The sequence below is a fragment of the Sinocyclocheilus grahami genome, unplaced genomic scaffold (assembly GCF_001515645.1).
Source record: "Sinocyclocheilus grahami isolate Dianchi unplaced genomic scaffold, SAMN03320097.WGS_v1.1 scaffold11.1, whole genome shotgun sequence".
NCBI lineage: Eukaryota > Metazoa > Chordata > Actinopteri > Cypriniformes > Cyprinidae > Sinocyclocheilus > Sinocyclocheilus grahami.
The window spans coordinates 2,938,170-2,957,669 of NW_015505190.1; the positions used below are offsets into that span (position 1 = coordinate 2,938,170).

Consider the following 19,500-nt stretch of genomic DNA (forward strand, 5'->3'; position numbering starts at 1 on the left):
GATTTTGATTCTTTGAAGATATATGCGGAGTATTTCTCCCCTCTTCTAAACATGCGCACATGCCCACATACACATGCTGATTCTCTGTGTTGTCTTGCCTTGGGCGGCCTGTTGGGGCATCATTAGCAGATGATGCTTCAGTCTGCTGAATTTAGGAAAGGAAAGTGTGCCTGCGGTGCCTGAGTGTGTGTGCGCGATCCATCCTCATCGCTTGGGTTAGCATCACAGTGGGCTGCTTGGTGCTGATTGATGACACAAGTTTAGCGAGACGTCCCCTCTGATTTGTGTCTGCATCTGTTTGAGTAAAGAGCGGTGTGTCTGAGCATGTGCCAGCTGAATTCAAAATAAAAAAGGGACATTCTGTGGCGGACAAAACTCATTCTTTCATGTAGATGAGGTCAAAGCAGTGAAAGTGTATTGCTAATATCACTTGTGTGTGTGTTTCACAGGAAAACCGTAGTGTGTCCCATCATTGACGTGATCAGCGATGACACGTTTGAGTACATGGCAGGCTCTGATATGACATATGGTGGCTTCAACTGGAAGCTGAACTTCCGCTGGTATCCGGTACCACAGAGAGAGATGGATCGCAGAAAAGGAGACAGAACACTGCCTGTCAGGTAACACACTTAAATGCTTATCATGCAGTTAGACAAGTGAATCAGTATTAAATAGCTGTGATAAACCTTACCATGTCCAATAAAAGTCAAAGGTCCATAGTAGAATCCACTACCGTACTAGTCTTAAAGGGATAGTTCACCTAAAAATGAAGGTTCTGTTTACTCACCCTGGTGTCATTCCAAACATTGGTGCTTTTATGTTTTCCATGAAACGAAAAGGAAAATAAGGACAAATTCTCAAAAAAGCACCATAAAAGTAGTCTACACAACTTGTGTTAAAGGGGTCATATGATGCTATTTTAAAGATCATTATTTTGTGTATTTGGTGTAACAGAATATGTTGACATACTTTAATGTTCAAAAAACACATTATTTTTCAAATACTGTACTTTATTGTAGGTCCTCTATGCCCCGCCTCTCTTAAACACGTCATTTTCAACAAAGCCCCCTCCTTTGACAAGCGCAGTCTGCTCTGATTGGCCAGCTGACCCTGTGCATTGTGATTGGCCGAACACCACAAGCACGCATCGGAAATGTGACGCCCCTTACCATAATCGCGAGCTTCAAGCTTTCAAAGTAAATATCAAGACATTGACGTAGATATTTCAATATAGGGAGCATGTTAGAACGAGCCCTTTTAGGTAGGCGTGGCTGACTCTTAACTTTTATAAAGAATATCTCTTTGGATTTGAGACTTTAGTCTTTGCAACTTTACAGATCTTCTTTATGCGCCAAGAGCTTGTAACACTTCAAAGAAAAAGGAAAACTTGAAATCGCATCATATGACCCCTTTAAATGATGACAGACATTTATATTGTAACAATTAAATACTATTTCAAATAAATGTAGGTTTCGATAAAAATATTAAGGGATAGTTCACCCCAAAATTCAAATGTTGTCATTAATTACTCACCCTCATGTCGTTTCAAACCTGTAAGACCTTCGTTCATCCTCGGAACACAAATGAAGATATTTTTGGCCCTGCAAAGACAGCAATAGCCGCTTTTCCACTGTCGGGCCAGTGCGAGCCAGTGCTTTAAATGGCCCGGGCGGGGCTAATAGCCTCGGACCTGTAGTACCGAGGCCAAAATCACGCTGCGTTTCCACCGTCAGGCCAGAAGCTCCGTTGCGCTTCACTAAAACCCGCCCTTTACACGCCTCTCAGGAACACCGTCACGCAACCCTATCATTTCACCAACAAAGAGAAGTTATCATAAAACTAATCAGAAATAAGTCATTGGAACTAGCGCGATCACAAAACGAACATGATTAAAGCTTTTGTTTGCATTGCAAGATTTCAATCCAAAAGTATCGATGTTTTACAATAATAAGTGATACATTGATCATAATTAATTAATTTATCAGGATTGAAAATTAGTCACACAGAAATAAAGCGGTATGAACATAGCTTACCTACTTATTCAGTCGAGTCTGTTTCTGTTTATTTGTAGTCACATTTCTATATTTTTATAAAAGCTCCTGAACAAAAAACATTATTATATTTTTATCACATACGCGGAGCTAAACTCTCGAGACGAGACTTATGACAGATAAAATATGTTACTAAGTAAATACACAATTGTGATAGAGAATAAGAAGCTGACATCTGATTTCTTCAAGCGGTCGTATTTAACATGTTTACTATGGTAAAGTTAATGGCTAGCGTATGCATAGTCTTTTGCATCGCTTATAAATATGAATGCCTTGTATGGTGATCATAATCCACATCGGATCAAGTTATTTCAAACACTCGCTGCTGTCTGAAAGTGAGTTTTGAGCTCAACTTATTTTAAAAGTATTTAATGGTGGTGTTATAGCTGTTAACTTTATGAAATGGTCTGCGGCGCTGACGCTCTCCAGACGCGGAGAAACTCCGCCTTTGTTCGTAACCACTCCTCTAGCCCCAGCTGGCCCGCTTTGGCCCAAGGTTTCAGGCCAAAAAATCCGGGCCGTTGGCTCCGAGGAAGCTCCGATGAGGCACGATCAAGCCCCGGAAGTGACAGTGGAAACGCGACTTGCCCTGGCACGCACTAGCACGCCCGCTTTTGGCCCGACAGTGGAAACGCGGCTAATGAAACTACCATGTTCAAGGCCCAGAAAGGTAGTAAGGACATCGTTAAAATAGTCTATGTGACATCCGTGGTTCAACCTTAATTGTACGAAGCTATGAGAATACTTTTTGTGCGCAAAGAAAACAAAACATTTCTTCTCTTCCATGTCAGTCTTCGACACGCATTCACAAGAGTACCACAACGCACTTGCGTTGTCTATGCAGGGTCAGAAAGCTCTCGCATTTCATCAAAAATATCTTCATTTTTGTTACGGAGATGAATGAAGGTGTTACAGGTTTGGAACGACATGAGGGTGAGTAATTAAAGCTGTAGTCCGTAAGTTTTGCCTCTTTGTCGCCATCTCTGTTTGAAAACCTGGAATTGCAGCTGTGTGCCGAATTATCTAGCTTGCGGGGGTTGTGCGGCGGCACAGCTCCAGCGCGGATGAATCTAATGTTCTGAAGAGTATGTGTGGCATTCAGTCACCGCACCGGTGTGGATATTTACTGTACTTCGCAATCACAGATTCTAGCCTACGTCTAGGAATATGACCCAAATAAGAATTTTCACTGTATATTGCCATCTGAACAAGTAAGTAACAAGTCTGCCACGTTTGTTCTGACCAACTGAGGAAAAAAGCATTACCGTAAATCTCGCTACCAATGGTGATTTAATCTAAAGATCGGTTAGCTCATATCACATCAAACCGTTCAAATTATTATTATTGTTATACAATATTATTATTATACTTTAGTGTGTCGATTTCAATTTCTGTACAGTCTAATCTAATTGTCATACTCTTCGAATTTCATATTAAGAAATTATTTTAACCCAAAAAGCAAATGATGCTCCCTTCGAACTGGTTTTCTTTCAAAAACAAATCTTTGTAATCCCAGGCTATCTGTAATCAGAAGCACATTTATAACTGGAATATAATTTAATTTCATTCACATGTGTTTCATAAACACATAATCCTTTATGGATTACAATCCGCCATCAAAATGATACATTTAATTAGTCTAGCTGCTGTGAGAAAAGGCTATAAACGATCGGCCACCTGCTGGATCCTCACATGCGACAGCCTAGTAGCCGGGACAACTTCTGTATGTTTACAGACGTGACGTAATAACGCAGTGCCATGCTCGAATTTCCCACGAAAACCTACCCGTACCATTCAAATTAGAAAACATTATTATAAGCTAACCGTTGTGAATCGGGCTAAAGTAAGGTGATAGTTTTGAACACTGGCTGGTTATGTACTTGCTCAAATATTGATTTCTGATCATTTTTAACCAAAAAAAGTTACGGACTGCAGCTTTAATGACAGAATTTTCATTTTTGGGTGAACTATCCCTTTAAGCAGCACAGCTGTTTTCAACATTGATGATATCACACACACAGTCACAGGAATAAATTCCATTTTAAAATGCATTAAAATAGAAAATTGATATTTTAAACTAATACTATTTCACAATATTACCGTTCTTGCTGCGTTTTGGATAAAATAAATGCAGCCTTGGTGAGCATAAGAGACTATTGCATTGAAAATATAATCTCCTTTTTCAGACTGTGTCAGCAATGTACTACTACTGTTATAAATGTACTGTTGTCCTGCTTTTAGTATTACTGTTGTATATCTTTATTGTCACATATGTTCAGTTTCCACATTTTTGAACAAAGTAGTGCAATAGCCACTGCGTGTAGAGTACATTCGTATTCCATTTCGAACACAGCTTTTTTTCAGATGACTAATTTTTCTTCCCTTTTGAGAGCTTTTAATGTAAGAGTTAGGCATGTAAACATTAAGTGAATAGAGGTAGAAATGTCACAAGCCAGATTTGAACTCAAATTGCCCGCATGAGCGCCACGACACAATGAATCACAGAGTATGTGTGTTAAACAGTAGGCAATGACTCCAATTTGTAAAGGCCTTTTAAATGTAAATTCAACATGTCGGTTTTTTTTCCTTTCTAAAAGGTATTTTACATGCAACTTAAAGCTGCGGAATATAGAAGTGTTTCTCTAGCCCTGCAGCTAAACACTGCAGTTAACACAAAGACGAGGGGAGTTTTAATCCACACCAGCACTTTGCTCACCTCATAACTACAGGAACAGAGTAGCTCTTAGCCTTCTACTGCTTGATTTCTTCACAGATCCTGTTTTTCAGAGCTGCACGTTGTTTTTATCAGAACACTCTGACGCCACTCCGCTCTCTGTTTTTGTATTTTTTCCCCTCACGACCCCTCGTTTACTTCGTCTCCTTTTTTACTTCAGAGCCTGGTTCTCTGCATGAAAACAACTTGAGAGCATAACAACAACAGGTTCTTACTTGAGGAAAACATGACTGTGAATGAGACGTGCTGCAGGGGATGGATGGAAGGAAAACAGGAAAGAACAGAGAGCGCCTGCTGAGGGAAATGGACGAGCACGAGTGAAAGATATTTAAAGAAGGATATGTTGTTGCCAAAATAGACGCATGTAAACATGTCATTTCTACTGAAGATCTCATTCCCCTGAGTGACACACAACGGGCTTGTTTGTAACCGAGTGAACAGGAGAGGAAGAGCTGCTTTAATAAGATATGATCATTCCCCTGAAGGGCCTGTTTGCAATTAAACTGTGTTTTTTTGTCTTTGCATCATCTATCAGGACCCCCACTATGGCAGGTGGTCTCTTCTCCATAGACAGAGGTTATTTCCAGGAGATTGGCACATATGATGCAGGCATGGACATTTGGGGAGGAGAGAACCTGGAGATGTCCTTCAGGGTCAGTCTCACTGCTAATATTATAATATTCAACCACCACAATTCTACTTGTGCTTATATAGTGCATATAAAGTTATTGATGATTTTTCATACTTTGAGAACTAACATTTGTCCTTGTTTATCAGATTTGGCAATGCGGGGGGACGCTTGAGATCGTCACGTGTTCTCACGTCGGTCACGTGTTCCGTAAGGCGACGCCGTACACGTTCCCTGGTGGAACTGGGCAGATCATCAACAAAAACAACAGGCGGCTGGCAGAGGTCTGGATGGATGAGTTCAAGAACTTCTTCTACATCATCTCACCTGGTCAGTCACGTTTACATGCTACACATCTGCACCCTAAACAGATACACAGTAAAGTTTAAAAAAACAGAAACACAAACACTACACACAATTTCAGTTTACATAGGCAAGTGCAAAACTCAAATAGTGAAATGGTTACAATATATACACAAACAATATAGACATATGGGCATTATATACAGTATATAATGTATAACATAATGCAATATATAATTTACAAGATTTGTTATAAGAAAAATAGTATACAGTATACAATATGTACAATATATAATTTACAATATATAATACACTACCTGTCAAAATGTTTTGAACAGTAAGGTTTTTAATGTTTTTATCATGTTTTATTATTTATAAAAGTCTCTTGTGCTCACCAAGCTTGCATTTATTTGATCCTATATATTCCTATTTGAATATATTTTAAAATGTAATTTATTCCTGTGATTTCAAAGCTGAATTTTTAGCATCATTACTCCAGTCCCATGATCCTTCAGAAATCATTCTAATATTTGCTGCTCAAAAAACTGTTAGTAGAATTTTTTTCAGGTTTCTTTGATGAATAGAAAGTTCAGAAGAACAGCATTTATCTGAAATAGAAGTCTTTTGTAACATTATAAATGTCTTTATCATCAGTTTTGATCAATTTAAAGCATTTTTGCTAAATTAAAGTATTAATTTCTATAACCCCCCCCCCCAATTCACTGACTCCAAGCTTTTGAATGGTATAGTGTATAATGTAACAAAAGCTTTTTATTTCAGATAAATGCTGATCGTTGGATCTTTATATTCATCAAAGAATCCTGAAAAAAATGTACTCAACTTTTTTAAATATTGATAAAAAAAAATAAAAAAATGTTTCTTGAACAGCAGATCAGCATATTAGAATGATTTCTGAAGAATCATGTGACACTGAAGACTGGAGTAATGATGCTGAAAATGTAGCTTTGATCACAGGAATACATTTAATTTTAAATTATATTCAAAAAGAAAGCAGTTATTTTAAATAGTAAAAATATTTCACAATATTACTGCTTTGCTTGCTGTATTTTGGATCAAATAAATGCAGGCTTGGTAAACAGAAGATAATTCTTTAAAAAAACATTACAAATATTTATCTTCAAAAACTTTTGACTGGTAGTGTACATAATACAATATATAATGTACAGTATAGTCATACTTCATGCAGGTATTTGAATGCAGACACAAATGTTTGTAAATAGTTCCCATTACTTCTATGCATACTAGCATTACTGTGGAAGTAACCAAACCTATTTTTGAGGAAAACAATAATTACTAGGGATGCTCAATTATCATAAAATCATGATAAAAACTTTTTTGGTCAATATTGAGATTATTTAACACGATTAAGGGTGAGCAATTTTCCCAAAATGTTATACAGGTATCACAGTATTTCAGTAAAAAGTCAATTTATTTCACAATAATGACATACATTATTATAGATTATGATAGAAATTTCACAATTCTCAGTTCCACAATTTCTATGCCAGAGCAAAAAAAAAAAAAAAAAAAACTAATACATGGCTAATGTAAGTAAAAAGTCTTCTAAATTATTTTGAAGACAAGTAAACTAACTGTTTTTAATATCAAGCATGTCCCACAGTAAAGCAACAACAATTATTTTACAACAATTATGGAGGGGCAAAAGAGCACTGCTGTTAATAAAAGGAGTGGGCTGGATTTATAACACAAGACACAATGTGGGCATCATTGCCAAATGGAATGCAGCACAATAATCGTTTTATCCCGATAATCTTGTTTTCATAATCGTTTTAAGCCAAAAAAAAAGAAAAATTATTTGCCATTGTGGCAAGGCTAAGAATGTAACATATTCTTGTTTTATGTTATGAATTGCACTTTGACTCATTTCACCCATACAACACATGCAATCAGTGTTTTGGGAGTCACACATAGTTCAAGATTATAGTAGGACACAATATTGCCTATTTTTGAAATAATATTTCCTTATCTTGTCTCTCAGTCTCGTCTATTTGCCTTTCTCTGTCTTGGTGTCTTTCTATGACTGTCTCTCTATCTCTGTGTCTGTCTCTTTAATGGGGTGTGTGTGTATTATCAGCGCTCTTGGGCACTCGAGCCGTATTGACTCAGAAGGAGATGTTGGATAATAGATATTAATGTCACTGTCAATAGTGTCCAATGCTGCTCAGAGCTATCTGTGTGACTGTGTGCGTATTGTGTTATTCTTTCCCTCTACACAAATGCCTTTGTATACTCTCTCCTTATTGTTACGGCTGAAAGGCAAGCATCTGGACAAAAAACCCTAACCTTCAGTGTCAAACTTCAGCCTGTAACTTGTCCTTTAGCATTTGTGCTACAAACATGAATGATACCACAAGTCATGACGCTTGTGGAGGAGAAGTGTTTTATTACACTTGTAAGCGACCAGGCTTGCAGTGTTTTGTCTGGGGAACAATACAACAGTTACACTGAAGTAGAGCTCTAAACCATATCCAGCACAGTACACAGTTGTTTGTCTTTTGAAGAAAATATTCTTTACAAAATAGTGAATCTTTTAATCTCACAATTTTAGTATGCATTTGAGTGGCCGAAAAATACCAAAGATTTGGATAAAATTTTTCTTTAAAGATTTGATAAATATTATAATGCATGTCTTTCACCCGGTTTTATTGTGTTATTTATATACTATTATAGTATTTATAAATCTGATTTATAATATTTAGATGATTTTTGTGCTTTGATATATTTTAAGATTTAAAGTTTTAGTAATTTTGGTATGTACTTTAATAATTTTTATACGTTTTTTTATTTTTCTATTTAGCTTTATTTTAGTAATGTTAGTATTTCATATTTAACTAATTTAATAGTTAAACTGTAAAATGTTCATTTAAGCTTTGCTATAAGTTCTCGTGTACTATTTGCATCTTATTTCAGCTTTAATTCATTTAACAAAAGTGGTTTTAATCGTTTGTTTTTGTTAACAATAGCAATACTGTTTTACCTTTTCTTTATTATCATTGACAAAATCAAAAAAGTCTTCATTAAAAAACATAATTGGCAGTAATTTTGTTGACAAGATTAATAGTGCCACTTATCAAACACCCCAAATGCCCTACAAACCACTTAGCACCTTAACCACCCACAGCATCCTAGAAAATCGAATTTTTTTTTAACCATTTTGCATTCTCATGTGTTTGTTTCAGGTGTGACGAAAGTGGATTATGGAGACATCTCATCCAGAACATCACTGAGACAGAGACTGCAGTGTAAGCCGTTCTCCTGGTACCTAGAAAATGTCTACCCAGACTCCCAGATACCACGCCACTACTACTCTCTGGGAGAGGTCTGTATCACTTTCTCTCTCACACACACACACACTCATGCTGATAGCAAAAGGGAAATCACTGCATAGTGTGATAAACACATTTCTGTATGTATGTGTGTGTTAAAGAAGCGCAGGTGTGAATTAGCATGGGGCGTTCTTTTTCGCAGGGTTGACTGTGTCACAGGAATTTATTGTTTTTTTTTAAAATTCCAGTCACTGTGTTCAGGAAATGAGAGACATTTATTCTCTCCTAGTCTGCTCTCCCTCTGTCATCGTCATGTTTCCTGTTCCGTCTCTCACCCTTTCGTTCCATCTGTCCATCGCTGCCTCTCTTTTTCAGACATTCTTATGAATAAAACATGTGTGTCATCTCTGATGTCTGAAACTCGCTCAGAACGGAGGCTGTCTGTTCTTCTGACTGGTTAAGGCTCTATCTTCCTTGTGCTGTCTATGGTTCGTTCCCTTTTAGCTCATCTTTGTCTCTCCTCGCCACTGATGGTGACATTGTAAGGTGTAAGGCAGGACACAGACAGAATAATACATTGAGAGCAAGTGACGTCACAATAATGTTCCATGTGTAGCCAGTAAAAAGTTTGGGGTTGAAGTTTTTGAAAGAACTCTCTTATGTTCAACATGGCTGCATTTATTTCTTCAAAAATACAGTACAGTAAAAACACTAATATTGTAAAATATTATTACAAATATTTTTTAAATATAATTTATTCCTGTGGTGGCAAAGCTGAATTTTCAGCAGACATTACTCCAGGCTTCAGTGTCACATGATCCTTCAGAAATCATTCTAATATTGCTATTTATTGTCAATGTTGAAAACAGTTATGCTGCGTAATATTTTTGTGGAAACCGTGATACTTTTTTCAGGATTCTTTGATCAATTGAATGTTCAGAAGAACAGGATGAATTTGACTTTCGTTTGATCAATGTAATGCATCCTTGCTAAATAAAAGTATTTATTTCTTTTAACAAAAAGTCTTACGGAGCCCAAGCTTTTGAACAGTAGTGCATGAAAAGGTTTAATAGCTAGCACAATAAGATAAAGCAGTAAGAGAGGCTGGGTAAAATCCCAAGATCGATCTTTCACTCCATGCCTATTTTTGTATCTGACTGAAAATTTATTAGTGCGCTGCTTCCTGTCATCGCATTCTGCTGTACTAACTCACTTAGCTTCGTAGTGTGGACCCTTATGTTTATTTTTTATTTAATATTTTTGCAGAAGATATTTTTGTGTGAAGAAGCATTAGCAGAGAGAGAATTGGCATTATAAGTGAAAATAGCCTACTGAATCATAATCAGATCAAATTGAATCAGAATCGGAATCTTAACCATTTAAGAGCTGATGAATCTGAATTACAGTCATTTTGAATCTAATTAGTTGTAAAATATTTGGAAATACCCAACCCTTTGAGGGGCTGTGCATTACAATGATTATAACAGAACTGTTAAAACAGCCAAGTATTAAATCAGCATTTGTATGAAACACTGGCTAAATATAATAGCAGTAAAGCTGTTAAATGTGATTGTCATGGTTTAAGCCCCACTGATCTTGACGTTTGTGTAACTCAGTGTTTTGGATGAAAGCAGTGAGCTGTCTTTCCCTTCATCTGCTGTTTTTCATCAAGTACACATTTACGTGTGTGTTTGTGTGTTTGATTGGCACAGTTGTCTCTTAGTTCGTCGATACTCCCCCCTGGTGTGCGATAAGCTTTGGGTAATTAACCATGTTGGACACTCAGACAGAGACGTGACTGTGTTTATTCATGCAGGAGAGCTGCTTGAGTGTGTCTAATCTATTTGTGTGATCTGTCTGATTGCAGATCCGTAATGTTGAGACTAACCAGTGTCTGGATAACATGGCCAGGAAAGAGAATGAAAAAGTGGGCATTTTCAACTGCCATGGCATGGGTGGAAACCAGGTCATCTTTCTCACTTTTAAAACACAAACTTGGTTAGAGTAATCGTGTTGATGCTTGACATGTACGACACTGATGTATTGTGACCTTTTCCGCCCACTCAGGTTTTCTCGTACACAGCCAATAAAGAGATCCGAACTGATGACCTCTGTTTGGATGTGTCTAAACTCAATGGTCCGGTTATGATGCTCAAGTGCCATCACTTGAAAGGCAACCAGCTCTGGGAATATGACCCTGTGGTAAGTGTATAAATGTGAAACAGATCACAAAATCTAATTTACAGTAATGCTCTTACTGTTCTATGGGGCAGGGCGTTACACCAGGATAAATGTTAAAATACACAATACTTAAATCTTGCTAATCTTGTCTGTGTAAAGTTACATCCAAAGTTACATGCTTCTGGAGGGCTACCTTCCTGCAGACTTCAATTTCAACCCTGCTCCAACATTCTTGCCAAGTAATCCTGAAGATCTTAATTGGTTGGTTGGCACGTTCAGGTTCGTTTGATTAGGATTTGAGCTAAAATCTGCAGGATAGTGGTCCTCCAGAAGCAGGGTTGGCTTCCCCCGGTGAAAAGCCTTGCTTGATGAGCATAAAGATACCTAAAAGAGTTGTTAAAAGCACTGATTTTGACAACTTTACTATTGAGATACACATTTTTGTATATATTGTACAGAAGAATTAATGTGTTTTAACGAAAATACAAGCTTATTCTTTTAATCTGTTCTTTAATGCCTTCCCCCCTCGACTTCCACTGCAAGTCACATATTGTAAATATATGTTTTTACAAACTGACAAGTGAAAATTGCTGCTTGTGGTAATTAAGAACATGCTCCAGATGTTGTTGATAGAGCTTAATTTGTTTTGAATCCAAAATACTCCCTGAACATGTTTTATCCCGGACGAGCCCCCAGTCCAATTCTGTCCAATCCTGCTCCTGGAGGATTACCTTCCTGCAGCTCTTCTCCAGCACACCTGCCTAGATGTTTCTAGTAATCCTGAAGACCTTGATTAGCTGTTTAAGACTATCTATAAAGTTTAAGACTGTCTATAATTAGAGTAGACCAGGGGTGTTCAATCCTACTCCTGGAGGGTCACTTTCCTACAGAGTTTAGCCCCAACACACCTGCCTGGAAGTTTCCAGTGATCCTGAAGACCTTTATTACCTGGCTCAAGTGTGATTAATTCGGGATAGAGCTGAACTCTTGCAGGATTGGACACCTCTGGAGTAAGAGCAAAACTCAGTAGGTCCTCAAGAAGATCCAACATCAAGTGATATCAAGGTGAAACATTACAATTATGAATGAACATTATCACTTAACGACATCTAGGTGATGACAAAGGTGGTGAAACGTGTAAAACAATGTGCCAAACCATAATTTTGCACATTTTGCACCGTTCTCATGCATGCATGCAGATGTGCTTTTGACTCTTGATTTTCACCTCAAGGGTCGCAATGGCCTCATATATGTCATATAACATCAAAACCAGCCAGCTAACCCTTTAAAGCTCTCTGTCTGCAGGGTGCGCACTCATCCTTCTCTTGTAATGTATGTGCATGCACATACTGTACACCCCATGGCTTCCCTTATAAACACTGTTGAAGGGATGCTAGTTTAGTAAGATTAAATCACCTCTCTGTCAATCTTAAAAGTACATCACAACGCACCTTCAGGCCTGAGGAGAGTGAATTAGCCAAGGGGAGGAAAGAGGAAGATTGCTTTTTGCAATCCTCTGCTGTTGGCTTAAAGAGATGCCTGTTACTCCAAAGCCTCCTTCTCCTCCCCCTTCTCGCCCCAGATTCGAAGCCCCCACCACGTTGGCCCGGTGCCCGGAGAGACGGAAGGCTGCACAGAATAGAGAACTCGAGCAGAGACTTTCCACTGTCAGATAAAGGTTCTGTTTTTCTCGTGGGGAGAGAGAGACAGGCAGACAGAGTGGAAGGAAAGGAGATTCACAGTGAGCACGATCAGGAAATATCTTGCCAACGAGAGCACCTCTCCTGCATGCATTACCATACATTACCTTCGCAAGCTCATCGACGTGTGCGTGCGGCCTCACACCTTACACTGTGTGTCTTATAGGTTCTACCGCTATCCTAATTGTATCTGTGCGGCTTAATGCTTCCCGCTAGACTGAAACTCTAGAGCACTCAGCTCACCTAAGGCCCATTACACACACTCACATACATGCTCCACTGTAAAGCAATCCCTGTGCATCGACAATTTGTCTCTGCCCTGGAGCGCACAGGTTGTCCAGTCGTGGCATACTGCTGGAGTGGCATACTGCTTACTATCAGTAATATTGTATTACACTATGAATACTGAGCACAGGAATACCTGGATGACCTACTACATTTGCCTGAATGAGCATGAATCTAGCTCACAGCATGGGATCCCACAATGCAGTGCGCTCAACTTGAACTTGCTTTTCTATTGTGACAAATTAAGCATAATATCAGACATGATCTTTAACTCTCCCTTTGCGCATTTGAATGGACACCCAAACATTGAGACATTTAAAGAAAATTGGTCTAAAATACAAAGTAATAGCAATTATAGAGCTCAATGGTGATGTCTTGTTTTTCAGATTTTTACCTGCCATTTTCATATTTTTTTAAAAAAATTTCATAAAATGTTAGATTTTGCTTTTCATAAAATGTTTAGATTGTTAAAATTCAGTTTTGTAATTATTATGTAGATATTAATAATGTAGATTTAAATCAAATGTAATTATTTTATTGAGAATCCCTAAACATATGAATACTTTTATTGTCAGTCCTCAGTCTCTCATTCTGAGAAGTGCGCGCACACACACACACACACACACACACAATATATATATACTTTTATTCTCAGCCCCCTCTCTCTCACTCTGAGAGGTGCGCGCACACACACACACACACACACACAATATATATATATATATATATATATATATATAAACTTTTTCTTGATGTCCTTCCTCATTTGTTAAAAATGGTAAATAAATAAATAAATCTAGAATTTTTACAATATTTATTATAATTTTTTCTTTAATTATTTTACTTTTGTATTACTCTTTTTTTGTTTCTTTTTTTTTTTTTAGGAATATACACTACAGTAATTATACAGTAGAGTACGTAGTTAAACAAATGTGGCATTTTGTGACAACTGCTGGGTGATGATAATTGGATGCCATTTGTGGAACTTAACATACAGCATAGTGAGATCAATGTGTATTATATAGCAATATATATAGCAACAATTCTGTTCTAAACATAGCCGGTGTTTTTGCTCTGTCTCACCCACAATGCATGTCTGTCTCTCTCTTCCTGCAGAAGCTGAGCCTGGTACACGTGAACAGTAATCAGTGTTTGGATAAGGCGTCTGAAGATGACAGTCAGGTGCCCAGCGTCAAGGACTGCACCGGGAACCGCTCGCAGCAGTGGCTCCTCCGCAACGTCACACTGCCCGAGATATTCTGAGCTCGCACACGGACGGACAGATGGACAGACTCTCACACCGTCGCTGATGGAGAGAACGTGAGAGAAAGGACTGCTTTCCTCTCAATCCTGGTGGTCTGCCTTCAAATGATCTCAAAGAACAGAACCGCATACAGTATGTATATGAATCTCCCCATCACTCCACCTTTGCAGAGGAAAAGAACGAACGATGGAGAGAAAGACTCGTGGAGAAAGAAACTTGAGTTTGATGCCGTTATCCTCCTCGTTCGAGGGGCAGCGGGCATTTTGGTTATGTTTACGAGAACGCCTCCCTTTTAGAGTATCAGTGTGTGTGTTTAGGTGTGTGTGCGTGACGGGAATGCGCGAGTCAGTGTTTTCCACAGGAGTTTCGCCCTTTTTTAAGTTAAATATTTTTCAAGCCTTGTAGAAATGAAGGGTATCTAGCACATGAAGGAGAGGCTGAAGTGTGTCTGAGTGCATGTGAGATTTCAAGTGTGTCACATCAGGATGGATCTTCTGTCCATGGACGTAACAGTGGTCTTCTATCTGTTTGAAGCAGGGGCTCCCCCTACTGGCCACCGACACATACTGACCTGTCTATAAATCTTCATCTCAGCCAGTGGACTACCTACAATCAATCACCGTATAGAGCTATAATCAATGAAAAAAGGATGACTGTCTGACCAGGATGTTTTTCATATCATCAGTGTTCATGTAACTTTTTTTACACCGGAGATTGATACTTTTTTTTTTGGTTTCTGCATTTTTGAGTGCCACATACAAGCACTTTTCACTTGTTTGGTGTTGTTTTTTATGTCAAGTCTGTCTCTTAAAGATATTATTGTAATTTAACACGCAATTTCAGGACAGTCCTGAACTCGCCCCAAATTTTTGCCTTCCTTTGGGTTCCAGCCCTTCAGCTGACACGGTTTACCCATAAGCACGTAGGTTGATCGGGAAGAGATGGATCATCTTCTGTCATATCATCCAACTGTACAAGGGCTCGGTCTCAGTGTACATGCACGAGAAAGAACTCTTTCGTCTGATATCTTTCTTTGTTTACGTTCACTTTAAATTGTTACTGACTTTTGTGTAAAATTTCTTTAATTCATCACCTCATTTGGCATCTGAAGGTGAAAGAAGGCTGCTTGCCACATTTCAACTGATGTCTGATAGCCTAAAGAGATTGTCCTGCATTTCAGATTCATGAGATTTCATTCTTCTGATTTTATTTTCAAATGGTCTGAGATTTCATTTGAGCTGTGATGGTTGAAGATGGTTGGAAAAGGAAATTGAACCCCTCTGTTTTGAGATTTGTCACATGGAATCAGGATTTATTTTTTTCCCCCTTGAAAACTCTTGACCCTGTCTAAATACTTTAAATGATCTGTACCCTTTTGTCCTAAAAGTGTCACTGTGTACCAAAAAATTTATTCTAAATTGTGAGATTCTAGATTCTAAAACAAGTTTCAAAATAAAGATAAGAAAAGGTCAAATGTGAGTTTCTAAATTGTATGATTGTAAATGCACATTAGAGATTCTTAAAAAGATTCAAGACTCTATAGATTCAAAATTTTAAATCTCTAAATATAGATTCTAGATTCTAAAAAAGATTCTAAATATAGTCTACATTCTGAAAAAAAAAAAGATTCTAAGTAATGATTGTAAATTGTGGGATTCTGAATTGTAAGACTAATAAATACAGATTCTAAATTGTAAATAAAAGGGCAGTTTCCTTGTAGACTCAGAGGATGGGTGAGGATCTTGCGAGTATTTGGACAGGGCCTCAAGATCATCTGTAGAGATGTGTGAGTGTGAACAAGCGTGTGTGTTTATATTTGTCAAAGGGATGTCTTTTGTTTTTGTCTTTTTTTTGTTGAATTGATGAGGGTCTGGCCTGCTGATTGGTGGGTTAGAGAGCCCTGTGTTGAGATGATCCACAGGCTGGAGAAATAAACCACAGAAAGTTTACAGTCCAACTTCTCTATTAGCTTGTATGATCTTTGTTCATGTGCACACATGCAGTTTCATGGTTAAAAAAGTTTTATTGAGAACTGTGCAGTTGGTTTTAGTTCCTCGGCAGTGGTTAATAGGTTTTTGTTGCACAATGGGGCACCATGCAAAGCAGGGTTGTTAAGGTATTGTGCTGGATTTTGTACTCTCAGGCTTAAACATTATCAAAATTATCATAACTTTTATAATTCTTGTGCAAGTGCAAGGTTCAAGTTTCATAGTTAGAGCTTTGCCTTGCTTTGGTTTATCGCTTGGTGGCACAGTAGATACTCAACACTAAGATCTCAGACCCTTGCACTCACAAGACTGAAGTACTGACAAGAACACTTGCAGTTACTCTAATGATCTAATTAGCCAGTGTTTGCCTTAGAGAAATAAAATTGGAGAAAGTCATTAAAATATATTGTATTTCATCTTTACTTGAAAGATTACTGTGAACATATTTTTTAGGGTTTTTTTTAACCAGGATATATTTCCAAGTATATTTCACCAAAGCATTGCAAGTTGTTGAAAATAAATTCGCACATTTTTAGTTTAGCAAATGAGTGATAAATGCTGTTTATAATAAATTACTAGAGGAAACCTTACTTTTGATAAACAGTATACCCCATTTCTGAGCATGAACGTCTGGTTTCCCAGAATCACTTAATTTTTTATTTAAAAAATTGTTCTCAGCAGAGCTTCACTTGAGTTTCGAGGCAGAATATACAGTGGGTACGGAAAGTATTCAGACCCCCTTAAATTTTTCACTCTTTGTTATATTGCAGCCATTTGCTAAAATCATTTAAGTTATTTTTTTTTCCTACTAATTGGCTGACGGAGACTGAGTGGTGTAGGGTTTGGAATGAAAGTTCATGTGGCGCTCATGCTATGCCTTTAAAATGTACAGTAATTTCAGCATACAATAATTTACCACGCATTGTGTATTTTCTTATATTGGTCATGCAATTCACATGCTAATATATCAGGTTTCATAATGAGTGAGCAGTATGTTATTTATATAATTGCTGTTATTCAATTTAAAAAATGCTTTGAAGTGTCAACTTTGAGTACGTAGGAACTTGACTGCAGATCTGTTAGGAATTTAGAAAAGCATTAGGCTATTTCATTTTTAAACCGTTACTTCATTTAAATTAGTTTTTTCTTTTGATGTGATAAAAATAGGGGGAAAAAATGGAACACTGGAACCTTACAAACAAAAATGAAAGCCTCACAAACCAAAGCTGCACGTCTACTGCTCATTTATCAGATGACAGACTCAGCGATCAGGCCGCACACTCGGCCTTCTCACATTCGCTCACATTGCACCTGAGATAGAGAGGTAGTCAATAGCCCGGTTCAGTGTAATTGAGCAAAAGTGAATGGCAATCGATTTCAATCCCACCTCAATCCTTTCTGAGGTGGCGCAATTTATAGCTCTCTGATATGACAGTGTGAAGAATGGCAGAGAAAGTGTGAACTCCTCAGAGGGCATCTGAGGCCAAAGGTAACATTGTATGCAAATAAATCTCGAGCTCATGGTCATTGTTAACTAATAACAGTTAATTCCGGTCCTCAAATTAGATTATTTAAAGGGGTCATGAAAAACTGAAAAATCAAAATTGCAAGAGGTCATTGTGCTAATATTTTTTTGCAAGTTTCAGAACTATAAACTTTCTTGTTAGTCTTAAAACCGCTAGAATGCTCTACTCTATGATATGATAGCGTGGATAAGCACCACCTCCGCAGAAGAAGATCAACGCCTGCTCCTACATCACTGCCTATTTAGCCCCGCCCACCGATTCGCACGTGTAGTAGGTAATGACAACAGCAACGAACGCAGGTCTACGCAGAAACCAAAACGACACATTTTATTTAATAAACTTTTGATTTCATGAAGTTAAAGACCACTTCAGTAAGGACTCAAGCCTTTGTTCACTTCACTTTACCGCAAATTTGTTTACAAACAAACTGAAATATGATGCTGTGCCGACTATATTGGATTCGACAGTAATGTCGCAACACAAGTGTGAGTAATTTTTTTTATTGTGATCACTATTGCTTTGTCTGTTTTTAACCTAAATCACAGCACCATCCATCTGTGAAGGGTTAGCCAATCATAGCAGTGGGCGTTTACTTCCGAGGGGGGGTGGGGGTTTAAAAACAGGAGAGAAAATCGCTTATTACTTCTAAATTATGCTTTTGATGTAAAAATCTTGATAACATTATAAGTGGACCTCCGAGAACAGTACAAAATAATAATCAAAAAGGCCGTTCATGATCCCTTTAACAGCTCTGGGACTTTTACTATTTATATCACTCTGCTTGTATTGAGATACGTCCAGCTGCAGACCCAATGCGCCATACATGACAGCAATTTTAGACCACCATTTTACAGCAGTCAGTCCAGATACCTAAAACTCAAAGAAAAGTTATATTGATGGATGTATAATGTGCACTTTGAACGTCAATTATTTCAACATGACTGAAAAGGGTTTAAAGTGTAAGTAATAGTGATTAAAGGGATAGTTCACCCAAAAATGAAAATTTGATGTTTATCTGCTTACCCCCAGGGCATCCAAGATGTAGGTGACTTTGTTTCTTCAGTAGAACACATATGATTTTTAACTTTAACCGTTGCAGTCTATCAGTCGTATAATGCATGGCAATGGTAACAAAATCTATGAGAGTAAAAAAAAACATGCACAGACAAATTCAAATTAAACCCTGCGGCTCGTGACGACACATTGATGTCCTAAGACACGAAACGTTCAGTTTGTACCAGAAACCAAACAGTATTTATATAATTTTTTACCTCTAATACAACACTATGTCCAACTGTCTTTGGGCGCGCACACGGCATCCGGTGTGTGAGGTGCGCTCTGGCGTAGTTTACGCAAGCGCCGGAAGTGATCTCTTGCGCGTATACATCACTCATTGTTTACACAAGTGCACAGTCATTGTAGGTACGACGGCTAATCAAAATGGTACTTACTTGCGCTTATCCGGATTGTTCAAACTGACTTAAAGATTACGTTCTCTTGCGCGAACTCATTCGGGAGTGGTGACTTTCCAC

General features: G+C 37.9%; 1 protein-coding gene across 1 annotated transcript in view; it reads left to right on the plus strand.

Moving 5' to 3' along the window:
* galnt1 (UDP-N-acetyl-alpha-D-galactosamine:polypeptide N-acetylgalactosaminyltransferase 1) overlaps positions 1 to 16,411 on the plus strand; it is a 58,786-nt gene extending 42,375 nt beyond the window's left edge. The window contains exons 6-12 of the mRNA XM_016287032.1: positions 450 to 620; positions 5,321 to 5,438; positions 5,563 to 5,743; positions 8,938 to 9,077; positions 10,892 to 10,990; positions 11,092 to 11,226; positions 14,307 to 16,411. Coding sequence (XP_016142518.1) covers positions 450 to 620; positions 5,321 to 5,438; positions 5,563 to 5,743; positions 8,938 to 9,077; positions 10,892 to 10,990; positions 11,092 to 11,226; positions 14,307 to 14,453 — 991 coding nt within the window. The 3' untranslated portion in view covers positions 14,454 to 16,411. The remainder of the gene's footprint in view (positions 1 to 449; positions 621 to 5,320; positions 5,439 to 5,562; positions 5,744 to 8,937; positions 9,078 to 10,891; positions 10,991 to 11,091; positions 11,227 to 14,306) is intronic.
* Positions 16,412 to 19,500: the final 3,089 nt, after the last annotated feature.